The sequence below is a fragment of the Haliotis rubra genome, unplaced genomic scaffold, assembly GCF_003918875.1.
Source record: "Haliotis rubra isolate DU_JTF1 unplaced genomic scaffold, ASM391887v1 Scf8, whole genome shotgun sequence".
NCBI lineage: Eukaryota > Metazoa > Mollusca > Gastropoda > Lepetellida > Haliotidae > Haliotis > Haliotis rubra.
Window position 1 is genome coordinate 3,266,956 of NW_025767523.1, and position 20,574 is coordinate 3,287,529.

Here is a 20,574-nt window from a genome sequence, read left to right on the forward strand (position 1 = left end):
AACGTGATTGTGATAATCTTTCAGTGTCATCCCTGTAGACCCGGGTTAGAATTGGTCTTCAGCAACCCATGCTTGTCGTAAGAGGCGACTAACGGGATCGGGTGGTCAGACTCGCCGACTTGGTTGACACATCGTATTGTATTCCAGTTGCGTATAGTTTGGCTTGAAATGCATGTGGACCCTGTTTTTTGTAAATATCTCTAGAAGCTAGAAGTAGTCAATGTGAATGATCCAAACGGTCTATCACTGTGCAGTGCATAGGTAACTATCATGAACTGCACGTGCATTTACCTTTATGACCCAACACTGCCGCTGTTACAGGTCATTGGCTCCCTCCCTCTGCAAGCAGTCTGCGTTCTGCTGTTTATTTTGTTGACAGTTACATAGACAGATACTTTAATACAAATGCATAAAATCGGTGATTTACAATGTGATTAGGTTGTCTGACAAAACATCCACTTGCACAGTTTGAGATCGACTGGATCATTGGATGAAGAGATATTTAAAAAACCGGATCCACATGCATTTCATGCAAAACTATAGTTTGATGCTCAATGTTGTTGATCACTGGTGTTTCTGGACGAACCAATTGGGAAACGGTGACATATGTCAAATGAGTTAGCGAGCCTGACCACCCGATCCCGTTAGTCGCTTCTTAAGACAAGCATTGGAAGACAAATTCTAACCCGGATCTTCACAGATTCACTGAAAGTGAAATCCTGTTTTGATTGTAAGTAATGCCCTATTGTTCCAGCTCCGCCCCGCATTCAGCCCGGCAAGGACTTCTCCTGCTATGGTCGAGTCAGCGACTTCTACCAAAGTCCTTACAGCTGCTCGGAGTACTTCATCTGTGCCAATGGTATGTCCTTCCGCGTTAACTGTGCCGTGGGGTTGCGCTTCAACCCTCAGACCAAATACTGCGACCGTGCGGCCAACGTCCCTTGCAACATCGGCACCAACACACAGTGGACCACACACGCCATCAGCAAAAGGCCCCAGGTCACTACAACTCCACCACCTACAACTACAACCACAACGACTACCAGCACAACGAGGGCAACTGTGAAGCCTGTAACGGCTAAGCCATATACACCTGCCCCTTTAACGCCGAAGCCTACCACGCAGAAGCCTTACACACCGAAGCCTACCACACAGAAGCCCTACACACAGAAGCCGTACACACGCAGAGGCCGTACACACCCAAACAAACCACTTGGAACCGTGAGTACCAGCCCTGCTATATTTTATCGACTATATTTATCGGCTGTAGGTTTATACACTATGACCTATCAGATCATACTCAAGTATGTGTACACTCTCGAGAGAAATCACATAAGTCATAGTCACATGTTATTTAAAGTGATGTATGCTGTTCCAAGCAGGATCCACATAAGCGATGTGATGTATTACCATCCACGAGTATCGAAGTATGGATGACTCGATGTTTGACGGTGATCCTCAGGAGATGGAGTACGTAGACATTTCTGTTTTGCCAGCCAATGAATGATTGTCAGACTGTAGCAATACTATACGGCGGCTAATTCCAGGTTCTTTCTCTTGGTACAGTAGAAAAGCATCTGAAAAGAAATTACTCGGATTCATCAATACTTTGTAATACTATACAAGCATGTCATGCAGCTCAAATATCTCGTGTATGTCTCGTATCTCCCCGCCCCCGCCCCCCTTTAAAGCAACGTATTCACTGCACTTCCGTGTACTATCTAGCCGCACTGTTATCTACCCTCTGTGTTCTGTCCACCAACTGTGAAGTATCTAGCCACATGGTTATCTACCCTTTGTGTTCAGTCCACCAACTGTGAAGTATCTAGCCGCACTGTTATCTGCCCTTTGTGTTCAGTCCACCAACTGTGTACTATCTAGCCACATCGTTATCTACCCTCTGTGTTCAGTCGACCAACTGTGTAGTATCTGGCCACATTGTTATCTACCCTTTGTGTTCAGTCCACCAACTGTGTGCTATCTATCCGCACTGTTATGTACCCTTTGTGTTCAGTCCACCAACTGTGTAGTATCTAGCCGCATTGTTATCTACCCTTTGTGTTCAGTCCACCAACTGTGTGCTATCTAGCCACATGGTTATCTACCCTTTGTGTTCAGTCCACCAACTGTGTATCTAGCCGCACTTATCTACCCTTTGTGTTCAGTCCACCAACTGTGTAGTATCTAGCCGCATTGTTATCTACCCTTTGTGTTCAGTCCACCAACTGTGTGCTATCTAGCCGCACTGTTATCTACCCTTTGTGTTCAGTCCACCAACTGTGTGCTATTTAGCCGCACTGTTATCTCCCTTTGTGTTCAGTCCACCAACTGTGTAGTATCTAGCCGCATTATCTACCCTTTGTGTTCAGTCCACCAACTGTGTAGTATCTAGCTGCATGGTTATCTACCCTTTGTGTTCAGTCCACCAACTGTGTACTATCTAGCGGCGTGCTTATCTACCCTTTCTGTTCAGTCAACCAACTGTGTACTATTTAGCCGCACTGTTATCTACCCTTTGTGTTCAGTCCACCAACTGTGTACTATCTAGCCACATGGTTATCTACCCTTTGTGTTCAGTCAACCAACTGTGTACTATCTAGCCGCACTGTTATCTACCCTCTGTGTTCAGTCCACCAACTGTGTAGTATCTAGCCGCATTGTTATCTGCCCTTTGTGTTCAGTCCATCAACTGTGTACTATCTAGCCGCACTGTTATCTCCCTTTGTGTTCAGTCCACGAACTGTGTAGCATCTAGTCGCATGGTTATCTCCCTTTGTGTTCAGTCCCCCCACTGTGTAGTATCTAGCCGCACTGTTATCTACCCTTTGTGTTCAGTCCACCAACTGTGTGCTATGTAGCCGCATTGTTATCTCCCTTTGTGTTCAGTCCACCAACTGTGTGCTATGTAGCCGCATTGTTATCTACCCTTTGTGTTCAGTCCACCAACTGTGTGCTATCTAGCCGCACTGTTATCTACCCTCTGTGTTCAGTCCACCAACTGTGTTCAGTCAACCAACTGTGTATCTATCTAGCCGCACTCCCTTATCTACCCTTTGTGTTCAGTCCACCAACTGTGTGCTATCTAGCCGCATTGTTATCTCCCTTTGTGTTCAGTTCCACCAACTGTGTACTATCTAGCCGCACTGTTATCTACCCTTTGTGTTCAGTCCACCAACTGTGTGCTATCTAGCCGCATTGTTATCTACCCTTTGTGTTCAGTCCACCAACTGTGTAGTATCTAGCCGCATTGTTATCTACCCCTCTTTGTGTTCAGTCCACCAACTGTGTGCTATCTAGCTACTATCCCCTTTGTGTTCCAGTCCACCCACTGTGTACCCTTTGTGTTCAGTATCTAGCCGCATTGTTATCTACCCTTTGTGTTCAGTCCACCAACTGTGTGCTATCTAGCCGCATTGTTATCTACCCTTTGTGTTCAGTCCACCAACTGTGTAGTATCTAGCCGCATTGTTATCTACCCTTTGTGTTCAGTCCACCAACTGTGTATCTAGCTGTCTAGCCGCATTGTTATTCTTTGTGTTCAGTCCACCAACCAACTGTGTAGTATCTAGTCCACCCCACTGTGTGTCTGTCCTAGCCGCTATGTTATCTACCCTTTGTGTTCAGTCCACCAACTGTGTAGTATCTAGCCGCTCTACCCTTTGTGTTCAGTCCACCAACTGTGTACCACCTAGTGGCATTGTTATCTGTGCTGTGTAGTATCTTTAGCCGCATTGTTATCTACCCTTTGTGTTCAGTCCACCAACTGTGTAGTATCTAGCCGCATTGTTATCTACCCTTTGTGTTCAGTCCACCAACTGTGTGCTATCTAGCCGCATTGTTATCTACCCTTTGTGTTCAGTCCACCAACTGTGTAGTATCTAGCCGCACTGTTATCTACCCTTTGTGTTCAGTCCACCAACTGTGTAGTATCTAGCCAACTTATCTACCCTTGTGTTCAGTCTGTTGTTGTCTCCCTTTGTGTTCAGTCCACCAACTGTGTGCTATCTAGCCGCATGGTTATCTACCCTTTGTGTTCAGTCCACCAACTGTGTAGTATCTAGCCGCATTGTTATCTCCCTTTGTGTTCAGTCCACCAACTGTGTAGTATCTAGCCGCATTGTTATCTCCCTTTGTGTTCAGTCCACCAACTGTGTACTATCTAGCCGCATTGTTATCTACCCTTTGTGTTCAGTCCACCAACTGTGTACTATCTAGCAGCATTGTTATCTGCCCTTTGTGTTCAGTCCACCAACTGTGTAGCTATCTAGCCACATGGTTATCTGCCCTTTGTGTTCAGTCCACCAACTGTGTACTATCTAGCCACATGTGTTATCTACCCTTTGTGTTCAGTCCACCAACTGTGTATCTATCTAGCCGCATGTGTATATCTCCCTTTGTGTTCAGTCCACCAACTGTGTAGTATCTAGCCGCATTGTTATCTGCCCTTTGTGTTCAGTCCACCAACTGTGTACTATCTAGCCGCATTGTTATCTCCCTTTGTGTTCAGTCCACCAACTGTGTAGTATCTAGCCGCATGGTTATCTGTCCTTTGTGTTCAGTCCACCAACTGTATCTATCTAGCCCTTTTGCACTGTTATCTCCCTTTGTGTTCAGTCCACCAACTGTGTGTATCTAGCCATCTTATATCTACCCTTTGTGTTCAGTCCAACAGCTGTGTAGTATCTAGCAGCATTGTTATCTGCCCTTTGTGTTCAGTCCACCAACTGTGTACTATCTAGCCGCATTGTTATCTGCCCTTTGTGTTCAGTCCACCAACTGTGCACTATCTTGCCGCACTGTTATCTACCCTTGTGTTCTGTCCACCCACTATGTACTCTCCAGCCATGTGTACTATCTAGCCAAAGTGTACTCTCTAACCACTGAACACTGTCTCATATCTACCAACTGTAAATTATCTAACCACAATGTTCTATCCCCCGCGTGTACTATCTAACCAGGGTGTTCTGTTCAGCAGCCATGTTGCATCGAGCTGCCGGTGTTCTATCTGATCACGGTGCATGATCCACACACCGAAAACTATCTAGCCAGACAGTACCACGTAGTAACGATGATTTGCTTCTCTAACACGTATATGTAACATTTAGTTTGGGTCTCCATGTAATAATAGACACGGATATTACATTATCATCTCTAACATTCTAACATTCCTTGGGTTCCTTAGGTATTCACATTCTAACTTCATGCCGTCATCAATATTGAACTATCCTTCTAACGACGCAGTTTCAGGTGTTCAAACATTAACAGTACCAGATCAGCATAATTATTCTAAACCACAGTCATTTCTGTTATTGTTTAACCATCAGTGTACAACAATGAATACAGTTTACTTACCACTTTGGTCATACTGTTTTGTATCTGGTGATTTCAACCGTTTTAGTTTCATAAAGGTTTTGAGCAAAATTTGAAACACATTTCAAAATTCAAATTCAATTCTCTATTGTTTTAAAGGCCATTGGCATGATATAGCATAGGATCAACCTAACAAAAGATTTTCATTTCATTGCAATCCGTTTCTGCACTTGAAGGTATATTTAAGTATAACGTAACAGATTATAAATGTTGATGGTTAACTTTGTGCAAATAAATTGTTGTACTGAATTTATTTGGCATGTATTGCTTTCGAATGTTCTTTAAGGGGGAAATGGTACATATCATTGATATTGTATAAGCTACTATATGTAATACTCTTTCAGACTTTGCGATTTTATGATGCTACCCGGTATCAATATTTAGCCTTTTACATCCAACGAGCAAACTCGGTTTCAAATGTACACATCGAATCTATTTCTCTGCTTCAAGGCTAATCTTAAAACTTGCATAGCAAATGCTAGGGGCTATTATATTTGTCCATTCTTGGATCTCTTAATCTAGTTTGATTTTTTAAGCTAGTTTTCTTAGACACTTGTGACCGGCTATGATGGTCGAGAAATCCCTAAAAAGAAAATAATCAAAATCTGGCTGCACTTAAGAAATACAAGCTATGATCACATAGATCAGACCTGAACAGGTAGCCGTCTCTGTGGCGCAGTGGATAGAGCGTCTGCCTGATAGGGGTCTGTGGTTCGTCGCGTCATACGTTAGGAAATGGTACTTTTAGTTAACCAGCCCGATGAATGGACTGGTTTGGTGAGTATGATATTATGGGGAATGTAGGTTCGAAATGCGACATGAAATCTTAGTCTGATACTTCTGACACAAGTTTCACACGTACGGCGTAAGTTAAGTGAAATAGTGCTCAACTGATGTATTAATGCTATGTTCACCCTAACCATACTGGGGCTTTGAATGTCGCTGTGTGTCATTTAACTCCTACTAACTGCTGCTAACGCTTCTAACCCCTACTAACCTCTCATCTTCAGCTTCAGCCACAAACATTGACGACTTCTGTCAAGGTCGTGCCAACGGCCTCTACACTGACCCCTACAGCTGCTCCAAGTACTACCAGTGCTTCATGCAGCTTGGCTTCGTGAGGAACTGTCCCCCATACGAGGCGTTCAACGCGCGCGTCCAAGCCTGCGACTACCCCTACAGAGTGCCCGGATGTTGACGTCATCACTAACACCTGTCTGTGTACTAATAAACCAGCGTCACGTGACCTGTTGTGTTGCATTGTCTACGTCTATTGGATGATAGAGGGAGTATAGTTTTACGCCGCTTTTAGCAACATTCCAGCAATATCACGGCGAGGCTTGAGCAATAGGCCTAGGCTTCACATATTGTACCTATATGTCAGGAACAATCCCGGGAATATGACAAGACTGAGCGAACCTCTTGACTTCCTCACGTCCCTACGTCTCTTGGCTAATTAAAATGGTTTTTAAAACTGTATGGAGATATTGTGTGTCGCACAATACGCTTGAAAGAAACAGTAGTAGACCAGTGTGTTGACACTTATTGGAATAAAAACTGTACAATGCGAGGCTTTGGCTTGGCTAACTCATTTGCATAAATATATCTCAACGTGATACCACAATTATTGGATTTGTTTATTGCATAGATAACACCAGTCATTATATATTACCCGTGAAGATCCCGGGTGGGCAATGGGCGACTAATAGAATCGGGTGGTCAGACAAGCTGAATTGGTTGACACATGTCATCGTATGCAAATTGCGTAGATAGATGTTGTTGATCATTTGATTGTCTGGTCCAGGCTCAAGTTTTTACAGACCGCCGTTACATAGTTGGGTAAATTTCTGATTGCAGCGTTAAGCAACATTGAAAGAAACAACCACAGCAATATTAAATACTGCTGAGCAAGAGAAAGCATACCCGCTCACCCTCACAAGTTGGTAGAACATGAAGGCATGAATCTCCGTAACAAGGAACTTTTACCAATTGTACTTCCGCTTCTTGTGGTTAGAATTGCCGTAGTTATAACCTACTGACACTCACAAATTGATAGAACATGAAGGCATGAATCTTCTCAACAAGGAACTTTTACCAATTGTACTTCCGCTTATTGTGGTTAGAATTGCCGTAGTTATAACCTACTGACACTCACAAGTTGATAGAACATGAAGGCATGAATCTTCTCAACAAGGAACTTTTACCAATTGTACTTCTTGTGGTTGAATTGCCGTAGTTATAACCTACTGACACTCACAAGTTGATAGAACATGAAGGCATGAATCTTCTCAACAAGGAACTTTTACCAATTGTACTTCTTGTGGTTGAATTGCCGTAGTTATAACCTACTGACACTCACAAGTTGATAGAACATGAAGGCATGAATCTTCTCAACAAGGAACTTTTACCAATTGTACTTCCGCTTATTGTGGTTAGAATTGCCGTAGTTATAACCTACTGACACTCACAAGTTGATAGAACATGAAGGCATGAATCTTCTCAACAAGGAACTTTTACCAATTGTACTTCCGCTTATTGTGGTTAGAATTGCCGTAGTTATAACCTACCGACACTCACAAGTTGATAGAACATGAAGGCATGAATTTTCTCAACAAGGAACTTTTACCAAATGTACTTCCGCTTATTGTGGTTAGAATTGCCGTAGTTATAACCTACTGACACTCACAAGTTGATAGAACATGAAGGCATGAATTTTCTCAACAAGAAACTTTTACCAATTGTACTTCTGCTTCTTGTGGTTGAATTGCCGTAGTTATAACCTACCGACACTCACAAGTTGATAGAACATGAAGGCATGTACAAGGACACCCAGGTACCAGCTGATAATTATTTTCATCTTGAGGGTGAACAGGAATACCTTTACCTCAAGTTTTGCGCTTGATGTCCTCACAAATTGTATTAATAAAGTTAATTGTCCTGTTTTATTAATTTCAGATAAAATAAACTAATGTATGTTTTGAAGTACTATACAGATTGTACGCACACTCCAAACCGTTAATATTCTTTTGATTGTAAGAATAATTTTGGGACAGGGGGTAGTAGGAATGTTTACAATGACTATCTCGATCTCCAACCCGAACTTTGGCCTTGCCCAACATGATCTCCTTCCGTGATTCTTCAATATCCATGCTTGCCAAAGGTGTTGTTCACTATGACAGTGTTGCTTACAAACTGGACGAGCCCAGGGACAGAAAAGGTGGCCAAGCTACATTAAAATAAAGATTTGATTTGAAACTAAGAATATAGGTACCTTTTTGTCCTGTCAAGTATTGCATACATCTTGATAATGAAAGACAGGTTTAATATAAAAGGAGTAAAACACACATATCTGGTAAACCAAGTGTTCTCGTGGTGTGGTGAAATTTACTTCTAATCTGCTACATCCTAACAATATGTCCAGTTAATGTAAATCACCAATCCTGTTTGGTCCTACAAGTACACACATTTAAAGTGACAATGCCATCTACGAACGCTCTGATAAGGCGAGAGAGTGAGTGAGTATGGTTTTACGCAGCTTTTAGCAATATTCCAGCAATAGCACGGCGGGGGACACCAAAAATAGGCTTCTCACATTGTGCCCATGTGAAGAATCGAACCCGGGCCTTCGGCGTGACGTGTTAACGCTTTAACTCCCAGGCTAAAACCACCCCACCCCCACCCCACCCCCACCCCCACCCCCTGATAAGGTGAGTTGGAGGTAGAGCTCACCTCGGAGTGGAAGTGCTCATTTTTTAAATTAAATTGACCTGGACCCCGAAACGAAGAAATGAGTCTTGTTAACGACAGTCATTGCGCTGAGATCGTTTCCTTGGGTCCGGTATAGGAGATCTCCCGCGACTGTCGTTTTCTAAACGGTTAGATATTAACACTGTGGTATAACAAAGTAAATTGTTTATATTTTTCAGTGTTGCTCTTTCGGAATCCGCTGTGTTTTGGGCGTGCCAATGGTTTGTATCGGGATCCCTTCGACTGTGAGCGCTATTGCGAGTGTTTCTTCCAAATAGGCATATACCGGCCTTGCCCTCGCGGAACAGCCTTCAGCGAACATATGCAGATGTGTGACTATAAATGGCGGGTGCCCGGCTGTTACTAAAATAACACATTAATACATTTCATTATTTATTTTATGTAAATGACACTAATTAAATATTTGTATCATTTTCTATACTTTGAAAAACATATTTTCATAAATGTTGAAACAAATTTTGAGTTCTTCTTGCCATGTTGACGTTTTGTATGTATGTTTGTTTGTTGTTTAACGCCGCACTCAGCAATATTCCAGCTAAATGGTGGCGGTCTGCAATTAATCGAGTCTGGACCAGACAATCCAGTGATCAACATCATGAGCACCGATCTACGCAATTGGGGTGCGATGACATGTGTCAACCAAGTCTGACCAACCGATCCTGTCAATCGCTATTTCCACAAGCAAAAGTTACTGCATCCTCGATAATCTCCAGGGTGTACGTTGCAATCACTCTCCACTATACCCTGGATGCATCCATGGCTTGGCCCGATGGTTTTATTACCTCCCAGGGTATAATGGAGAGTGAGCGTAACGTATACCCTGGAGATTATCGAGGATGGGGTTACTGAAGATCTATTCTAACCTGGATTTTCACGAGTATCGATGTTTCCAAGCAATTGTTAGGAGGTACGAATGGCCCAGTCATGTGAGGCTCCGCAGTACCGAGTTGCCGTCCCTTGGGCACGCCAGAAGCCTATATGATCTTCGGCACGAGTCATAGATAGCCCTGATTATGCTTCTAGGCTTGTCAACACTATCCCCGAGCTTGTGTTCTTCACCAATGTAGTACACATCTGAGAAATCATTACCACAGGCGTTCCAATCTCTTTTTGCGGACACGCCGTAAAGGGTGGTTTAGTAGCGAAACGAGTATTTTGGCTGGGACTGTATGGAGGTTTTGGCCCTGCAGTTGGCTGATGCCGTGAGTGCCTGGCAGACAGGCTTAGTACCCTTGACTGTTAACGCAGTGGGCACACATTTGAGGATTAGGTTCTTTTACGGGTGAGTGACTGACGGGTAGTGAAATAATGAAGACCTCCAAATAGTGCAGTGGTTCTCATGACGACCTCTTCGGACGTACGGACTAGGGTGCCGTTGTACAAAGAGATCTTAGCGCTAAGGTGACAGTAACTCCCATACCTTAACATGGACTTAATTTAGCCTTAGCGCTAAGGTTGTGTTGTACAACAGCAACCTGGTCAAGAAGAGATATAAGTGTCTGCGGTAGCACTGGTGAAACAGAACATGACGAGTTGAACGTAACTCTGCTCCACAACTCTGTTTCATCAATCGTGGCAAGTCTTGGTTGAGAAACTTGAAAAGATGAGCGGGTGAGTGAGTTTAGTTTTACGCCACACTCAGCAATATTCCAGCTATATGGTGGCGGTCTGTAAATAATCGAATCTGGACCAGGCAATCCAGTGATCAATAGCATGAGCATCGATCTGCGCAATTGGGAACCGATGACATGTGTTAACCAAGCCAGCGAGCCTGACCACCCGATCCCGTTAGTCGCCTCTTACGACAAGCATGGGTTACTGAAGGTTCATTCTAACCCGGACCTTCACGGGTCGTTGAAGAGATGAAGGTATCAAGCGAGAGAGTCGGATTCTCGTCTACCTCTTCTTCCTGCCGTAGCGTGTTACAACTACACCCAGACGCGGGAGATTATACCCCACTAATGTGGACAGGTGCTGGTATAATCCTCGAGATGGAGGTGGGATATCAATAGTCAAGGCAATGCCAACTTGATTGGAATCCATAGTGGCGAGGTATAGTCCGTCAAATATTTCCAATGGAAAGAAGGTGTCAACTTTGGTACTCCGAAAAATGAATGTGAACCAGTGTGCGAAATAGTTTCAACATTTTGCTAGCCAGTCGGGAAGCTATGACTGAAAGTGACTAGCCCACAAAATAATGCACTATCATCATCATCAACTAAGAACTTATATAGCGCAAGAATCCAGTCAGTATAACTGCTCAAAAGCGCTTTGAGAGGATGCATGTCACATGTATCAGCAAGGTCCACTCGGTCTAGGCGTATGTCTTTGAGAAAAGGTGGGTCTTGAGATTGGTTTTAAAAGTGGCCAAGTTATTTATAAGTCTCAGTTTTATTGGCAGATCATTCCAGAGTCGTGGAGCTGCTCTGGCGAAGGATCGATCTCCATAGGTGGTGGTCCTTGCGTGTGGAACACACAGCATGCTTTGTCCAATGGATCACTAGCCCGAAATGTGAATCTAGACACGGGTTTCATCATTAATATATTTACAATACTATGACCCCCATGAAATTCACTAGCCAGACGGGTCAGTGACTGTGGAGATTTACTGTCCCGACTGGATTTTTAGTAGCCACGGGCTAACGGGCCAGTGGCTATTTCGCACACTGATGTGAACCGTCAAAACAGCAATTCTAACATGGTTATTTGTTGTTGTTCTGTGCGGCGGTCACCACCAGCAACTTGGAGAGAGTTGGGAGAGTGACAGACACAAAGGACACATGTTATCCAAGTTCAGTTTTATGTAATTAGGTAGGCGTGTTGTTTTAATACTTTGAATCCTTTCTGGGAAAGATAACCCATTTTAGCATGCAGATGAGATTTAACACACTCACCTTATTATCAGCACCAGGATGTAATGACTCGACCTTTTTGGATTGAAACATGCTGTAGGTCGCGTGTGCCATTCCGGTGCTTATCTATATCTAATACACAAACCAATGAAATAACAGCAGGAAGTAACATATCAAAAACCCATGCGGTTACCAGGATGCAACGACTTCCATTGTTTAGACAACACAGATATTCATTGTGTTACAGACAGACAGACAGACAGACAGACGGACATTTATTCAGTAATAGGCCACTGGCCCAAAATACATTCATAAATATAATAAAAAGTTACATGCGTTTTACCAGGGAGACTATATAATGTTGTAGATTTTCCCTGGTTTTACATAAAAACATCAGAATCTCTTATTTTCCCAACATTATATAAAAATAGGCACAAATTATTTATAACATTTATGTTTTTTGAAGTCATTATGTTTATAAAACTGTGTTGTGAAATAGAATGTTTCAAATATTTACCCAGAAACTTATTCCTTATATCTAAGTAGGCTTTACAATAAAGTAAAACATGTATTTCATCTTCAATTAAATTAAGATTATTTTTGTAGCAAAAAGGACAGAATCTTGAATAATAAGGGACATTGTTATTGTGTTACTGCCATTATGATTGTTGTTGTTAATTCACGTCGATGATATATGCTTATCTGATATATACCCATCTATGTCAGGTGAGGTGAGGTGAAATTGGGTTTAACGTCGTGCTTGAGAACATTACGCTCATATGACGACGTGCATGCGTGTGTATGTGTATGTGCGGCTGCTTGTACTAGCCCAGACTCAAGCTGATTTTATAGTGCTAGCCCACTGAGATACCATGCCGCAGTGAAGCATGAATACCCCACTCAGACACATTATACTGACTCCGAGCCGACCAGTCCTTGTTGTACCCATTAATGCCGAACGCAACCCATGTGGGGAATCGAACCCGGCTTCTTGGCGTGACGAGAGAACGCTTAACCACTAGGCTATCCCACCATCCCCATGTGACAAGTAGCCCATGACAAAGGTGTGGTGTAATTGCAGAAGTATGTTAAGTTCACTTTACATATCTCGGTTCACATTGATATTCTGGTCTGATGAGACGACAAACAGAAGGCTTTACTTGAGTGGCAGAATGACACCTCCTCCATCTCGAAGCGTGGCCGCTTCAAGCACGTCCAGATACGGGCCCAAGCGCTGCGTAAGGTGCAGGACGAGTGGTGGGAGAAGGAGGCAGACGAAGTCCAGAGATACACTGACTCGCAGAAGTCCAAGATGTTCTTCAGGGCCATCAAGGAAGTATATGGACCCCACTCCTGTCTGCAGACGGCTCAACTTTCCTGAAGGAGAAGAGCAATTCGCGATGGAGAGAGCACTTCAGCGCCCTACTTAACAGGCCCTCCACTGTCGACCCTCATTGCCCTTGACCTGATCCCACAAAAATCCACTGTCCACTACCTCAACCTCCCCCTACATAGGACGAAGTCTTGAAGGCAATTGGACTGACCAGCTCGGGCAAAGCTCTGGTATGGACGGAGTCCCAGCGAAGTCAGACGATCCTGTGGCTCTAGAAGCCTTCCACTCCCTCCTCACCAGCATGTGGGAAGAAGAAGAACTGCCCAAAGACTTTAGGGATGCTGAGGTCGTCTCCCTGTTCAAGAAGAAGGGCAGCAAGACTGACTGCGGCAATCACTGGGGCATCTCTCTTCTATTCTGCCCGAGACCTAGGGTGGTTTCCGGCCGAACCGTATCACTGTCGACATGATCTTCACTGTCCGTCTGGTGCAGGAGAAATGCCTCGAGCAGAACATGAACTTGTATGCGGTCTTTATAGACCTGATAAACAAAGTGAACCGAAAGGGCTTTCATCATGACAAATTCGTGAATATCATACGCCAGTTTCACGGATTGCACAGGATTGTGTACTGTACACTTGGGGTTGTGACAACACTGAAAGAAACAAAGTTGACTCCAAGGTTTTTACACCAGATCACAAGTGGGCTCGATCCCGTCACCTCAAGCTCGCTGAATTACTAGCCTGGCGCCTTAGCCAGGTCGCCCACCACGCCTCTGGTTCTTTCTGGTGGAGAGGTGTCGGAGCCGTTCGACATCAGCAACGGCGTCAAGCAGGGATGGGTGTTGGCCCCGGTCCTCTTCAACGTGTTTTTCGCCTGTGTACTCAACCAGTCCGTTAGGGACCTGGTCCTTGGAGTGTACCCGCGGCACAGGCTCGATGGATCCATGTTCGACCTCCTCCGGCTCAGTGCCAAGACAAAAACTGTGGAAAAACTCATCCTAGCAGCGCTGTTTGCCGATGGCTGTGCCCTCATGGCCCATAAGAAGTCCGACCTCCAACTAATTGTGAGCAAGTTTGCTGAAGCCTCCCGTCTCTTTGGCCTCACCATCAGACTCGGCAAGAACGAAGTCCTGTTCCAGACAACACTCGCCTGCACCCTCTCGCCATTTCCACCAAGCGAACTCATTTGAACACTGTGGACGACTTTAAACACCTTGGCAGTACAGACAGAAGCCTGGACAAAGACATCAGCTCCAAGATCGGCAAGGCAAGCCAAGCACTCGGTCGTCTGCGTGCACGTGTCCTGAAACAGCACAACATCAAGCTGTCCACCCAGCTGAAGGTATACAGGACCGTGGTTCTCACCAGCCTCCTCTACGGGTGTGAGTCATGGACCGTGTACAAATGACACCTCAAACAACTGGAGCGATTCCACGTGTGCAGCCTGAGGTTCATTCTGAACGTTCGATGGCAGGACCTAGCTACTACAAATCTCGACGTCCATCGACATCGAAGCCATGATAATGAAGAAGAAGACATGATACTGAAGAACTAGCTCCGGTGGGTGGGACGATCGAAGAGAGAAGGAGAGAAGACGACAAGACACCACCGAAGCAAGAACAAGAATAAAACTAGCCTCAACCACGGATCAGACCGCCCCAGTTCCCCTGCCTCCAATGTCCCCGCATATGCCACTCGAGGATTGGGCTGCAAAGCCATCTCCGAGCCTACAGCATACGAAGTCAAACATAGGAGGAAACGTCATCGTCGGACCGACGGACAACCAAGACATATATCGAAACATTTTCAAAGTCTTCTGAAATATCAATTCCATTTGGAGCAGCCGGAAGCACACTATTAATTTACATTCCGATTATTCGTCTTCTATCACATTACAGTAACTGCCGAGCCCGCACCACAAGTCCTTATCTGTGGGAGACAATCTATGACCGGGAGACAATCTTCAAAGATAAGACGTTGGAAAGCATATAAGCATACGCAGCCAGAAAGTCTGACCAGTCCCTCTCCATCGTTGACAGACTGCACTCTGAAAAAGTTCATTGTTGATTGTCAAGGCGAGGTAGGTATGTGCCCTAAATGGGTGTCTGTGGATTTGATTCTTACATCCGATTCGTATTTTGATATCCATCAATCCTCGGATTGTGAGGTACCCAGTCATTTACAGGCTGCTGTTATATGGACTAGTCCTGCATCGTCTATAGTATATATACTTTTACCTTGCCAACTGAACATTTAAATCTCAGAATTTTATTCAACTTAGGATGAAAGTTGTTTAACAAATGATCATAGTTTCAAATCGCTATTATTGGTTTGTATTACGCGCAGTAGTTGGAACAGTGAAACAAATGCACGTGCCGTGCGTGATGAGCGTTAACTTAGACTACCGTAGAAACCAACTCCTCTTGTTCTCGGGGTTTCATTTAATGTGCATACCCCCCTGTAATACAAACCAATAATGGCGATTTGATACTAAGATCGTTTGTTAAACAACTTTTATCCTAAGTTGAATAAACTTCAGAGATTTTAATGGTTCAATTGGGAAGGTAAAGTTATGAGGATTCGCAATCTTAATTTCACTTCATTTGATTTACTTTTGTGTTTAAGGTGAAATTCATCGGTACGTTTTCACTGTAAACAGACTATAAACGTGTTTAGAACTGACCCATTGGGAATAAGATCCACAGCAGCCTTACCGCGTCGTGGGAAGTCTCGAAATCAGGTGCCGAGCATCGCGGACGTGGTTGTTGGCGGGTCATAGTACCCCGTTGGAGCAGAACGTTGCTTTTGATATTATTATCAATCACTGGAATGCCTGGTCTACACTCCCAGAGAAGGAGGATGGTATTTACCATTTACCACTTTGTATTCATCACTCTCATATTTCAATATCTATTTCTTGTGTTACTTCCCTTGGTGAAACGAAGATCAATATTGTCTACGTTGGAAGGGACAAAACAAGTTTAGGGAAATGTCCATTTGATGTCTCTACATTGTTTAGACGATTGTCAGTAGGCACCTACACAGATATTCACTGTGTTACTGCCATTATAATTATTGTTGCCAATTCACGTCGATGATACATGCTTATATATGCCTAGCTCCGTGAATATGTCGAAGAAGCAAATGCAAAGAGCACTACTGTTAAAAGCAGCCATGAACGCATAATTTCACCCCTGCTTCAACACATTACACGGTGTACATTTTAGCATTCATTTGTTTGCGTACACTTCTTTTAAGTGTGTGTGAAGAATGTGATTTCTAGTTTAATGTTTCGGCCACGTGTTACACTTGGTCTTCCAGCCCACGGATGTGTCTCAATATCCTCCCAATGTCAATTTACAATGGCGGTAACGATGCACACTATAATGTGAATATGTCAACAATACCACGTTTATAGGGATTGACTGTTCTGAATAGCAAAATATCAGCGTCGACCGTTTGTCTCAGTGCAACATGGTGTATATTATCAGTGAGTCAGTTGGATGTTCACAGTATATTATTCAGTCGGCGGAGTCTTACTGCGAGCTTAGGTCCGGGTTTTAAGGTTACGCAAATACTTCACTTTATCGGGCATATGACACGCATATCACAGGTTAGGGAAAAACTATGACGAAAACATATAGAATATAGCATTTGAAATTGTCCTTTTTTATCATTATCTCTTAAATATATTGTCATTATGCAAATGGGATTCACCGATGAGATAGCAGTGTTATATCCACCTTTTGGCAGTATGATATTTTGTTATATCCGCTGTAAAGGTTTTTAATATGATTAGGTTGTATGCATAACATGAATAACGAGGCGAGAGGATACATATTCCGTATGTGCGGTGACACGAGCGAGGGGTTGCACCGGGTGATGCATTCTGTCCTTGTGTTTTACTGTGACCGGTTTAGTATTTGGTTATGGCAGCGTGGCAACAGGTAAGGACACCGAAATACATTGGACAGGTACGTGTGATATTTGTAATATCAACGCCGTGCTACTAAAACAGCTTTCACAATGATTAGACTTGGTATTACGTTGGAAAACTTGATATATTATGTAGTTTACATGAAACGTGCTCCGACCATGATAGTACAGCTAAACTGTCGTGTTTCCCTATCGTGGTTTGTACTCAATACAACGGTTCACTTCAAGTAAAGTATGAGCATTGGGCGTTTAAATTATTTCCCTAGAGAAACTCTGGAATTCTGGATATTTGTATTCTGGTGTTTGGACTAGTGAAAAACCAGTCGCTGTATCTACTACGTTTGAGTAGCGTATTAGTTAGGTTGTCGACTGTCACTCCAAAGACCCGGGTTCGAATCAACTCGTTACACTTGAAAATATGTGAAACAACTGGAGCGATTCCACGTGTGCAGCCTGAGGTTCATTCTGAACGTTCGATGGCAGGACCGAGCTACTACAAATCTCGACGTCCATCGACATCGAAGCCATGATACTGAAGAAGAAGACATGATACTGAAGAACTAGCTCCGGTGGGTGGGACGATCGAAGAGAGAAGAAGGAGAGAAGACGACAAGACACCACCGAAGCAAGAACAAGAATAAAACTAGCCTCAACCACGGATCAGACCGCCCCAGTTCCCCTGCCTCCAATGTCCCCGCATATGCCACTCGAGGATTGGGCTGCAAAGCCATCTCCGAGCCCACAGCATACGAAGTCAAACATAGGAGGAAACGTCATCGTCGGACCGACGGACTACCAAGACATATATCGAAACATTTTTAAAGCCTTCTGAAATATCATTTCCATTTGGAGCAGCCGGAAGAAAACGTATATGATAATAATGATAAGGAATGCTTGGATGACGGTATATATTTATACAGAAAGACCTTAAATACGCAATACGCAAATGACTCAGTCGTCAGAGGCTCCGCAATTAGGACGGAGTTCCCATTCGTCCTGTGTATTAGTTCCGTCTTTTAGACATTGATCGGCATTTCGCCTCGCTCATGGTTCTCGGTTTGCCAGCACCGTACCAATACTCGTGGGCTTCCCCCACCAAGTCAAAACATTGATTACACAACAGTCTCGTTTTCTGCTGACTGGGTTCCGTCCTATTGCGCAACTTAGTACAATAACCAGTCCAGAATTTTGAGACCAGTTCATTTAACAGGATACATAAATATTTATCAGTATTATTTGATACATCTAAGCACCTGTATATTGCAACACTACGCTCCTTATAATCCTTGCAAACATGTCGTGCAGCGTGCTCTGTCGTACAGCGAGCTCTGACAAACAGAAACCTTGAAATCGCGGAAATCTCAAAACGAGGCTCTGCCGTTAGAAACGTTTGGCGGTCTGGTACGGACTTGATATTATATCAATCACATTGTGCCTTGCAGAACTACACTGACTAAGCACAAAAAATCCGCATAACCGGTGTAACCAGTGAGCCAGATGAATTGTGAATCATTTTACGACCTCATCAAACAGGGGCAGTCTGACGTCTTAGTTAATGTCATGCTGCCTACACCTCGCCATAAAATATAGAAATACGATTTTATTAAAGTTTAAAATTAAAATTCATTTGTAAATACCATTTTCTTAAGAAACAGAAAATTGAAATTCAGTGTAACCATAGTTCTTTGTGATGTCTGTTTTCACTTTCACACGAGAAAATTCGGATCGGTTGAAAAGTACATCATTGTCTGAATAGGTTAATGAGACTCATGTTTCAGTTTGGTTGTGAACCTCTTCGACCTGAATCACATCGTGGTTGATGAATGTTTCCGTTCACATTTAGCAATCATTCCTGACTTCGGGAATACTGTTCATAGCGGCGTTTAACTCACTCACTCAATGTATTAGGAAAAGGGGCACCCTTTGGCATCTACTGCATTTAATTCTTCCCCTTTACACTATCCTCTCTCCTTTTATCCTGAATCTTGCGATTAAAGTGGCCTTTTTGGCTTCCTAATTGCATTGAAGACTTCATCTACTTTATGCTTTACACTATCCTCTCTTTCTTTATCCTCATTTTCATAACCTCTACTTTTAATAACATCTGACACTCATTACATTTTACACCGAAGTGATTCCTTCGTGCGCCCCATTTTGAATCCAGATTAGAACAGAAAATATATGCTTGCCAAAAGAGACGATTTAATAAATTTGATGGTTTGGTACATTGAATCGAAGCTCGGGAGTATATACCTTTGCTCGAATTATCAATCACTGGTTTATCTGGTTCAGAACGGATTGTGTACAGGCTGTCGACGTGTAGCAAGAATACAATGTCACAAAACATATAGGGCTGTATGGCAAGAGGAATGGCCTCCTCGTTCCAACATTCAATCTTCTCCCTTTACCTCCTGCAATATTCAAGCAACACAAGCATTTGGTGTCTACGATTGGGCCTTTAGGGGATATAAATGTACATGCTCTCTCTTCAAAGATTGAAAAGAACGACATGCGATTTTTGCTCAAAAGTTGTTTGAACAAGGCAACAACAGTGAGTGAGTGAGTTGAGTTGTATGCCGCCTTTAGCAATTTTCCAGCAATATCACGGTGGGGGACACCAGAAATGGGCTTCACACATTGTACCCAAGTGTGGAATCGCACCCCTGTATATTTACAATAATAGATTTTCAACACGTACAAAAAACATCTGTGAGATATGTCAGCGGGTGCTTAACTAAGTTCTTTGTGTATAGATAAGATTTCTTGTGATGATGAAATGGCCTTTGTCAGGAATTACGTACCGGAAAAACGCGATGACCAACGCTACCTGAGGATATCTTCTCTTTTGACCTGCAGTTGGGTATATAATCCACGTCACTTCATAATTCCTTGTTTTCATCCTTCCAGATGATCCCTCGAACATCCCTGTTGCTGCTCCCCCTAGCGGGAGTCATCTTCCTGGCTCTGCATGCTGTTCAAGGTGAGATAACTTGATGAACACTTGATCATACCAATGACTATCATCTTTTATAAGTTTTATTATAAGCTAAATTAGAAATATAGTAATAACCATAAGGGTTGGGGATGGATGGGGTGTAATTCCTTCTTGTTGTGCCATGCAGAGGGTAATGACAAGTACCCTGTTTCAATATTATCTTGGCGACCTAGGTGTAAATTTGGTCGTAAAGCGTGGAAAAAGCGTGAAACACAACAACCATGATGCATGTGTTCACCCCAGAGACCGCATGTGCATTTTACAGGAAAACGCAGCAAGTTTGCAAGTTTAATGAAAGAACGAGTATGCGGCTTCTCAC

At 43.4% G+C, this 20,574-nt stretch overlaps 1 protein-coding gene across 1 annotated transcript in view; it reads left to right on the forward strand.

Moving 5' to 3' along the window:
* LOC124261496 overlaps window positions 1-20,574 on the forward strand; it is a 78,066-nt gene that overhangs the window by 14,893 nt on the left and 42,599 nt on the right. Inside the window, exons 11-18 of the mRNA XM_046695816.1 lie at window positions 755-1,221; window positions 6,381-6,489; window positions 13,130-13,326; window positions 13,538-13,756; window positions 14,065-14,388; window positions 14,436-14,706; window positions 15,223-15,404; window positions 20,168-20,240. Coding sequence (XP_046551772.1) covers window positions 755-1,221; window positions 6,381-6,489; window positions 13,130-13,326; window positions 13,538-13,756; window positions 14,065-14,388; window positions 14,436-14,706; window positions 15,223-15,404; window positions 20,168-20,240 — 1,842 coding nt within the window. The remainder of the gene's footprint in view (window positions 1-754; window positions 1,222-6,380; window positions 6,490-13,129; window positions 13,327-13,537; window positions 13,757-14,064; window positions 14,389-14,435; window positions 14,707-15,222; window positions 15,405-20,167; window positions 20,241-20,574) is intronic.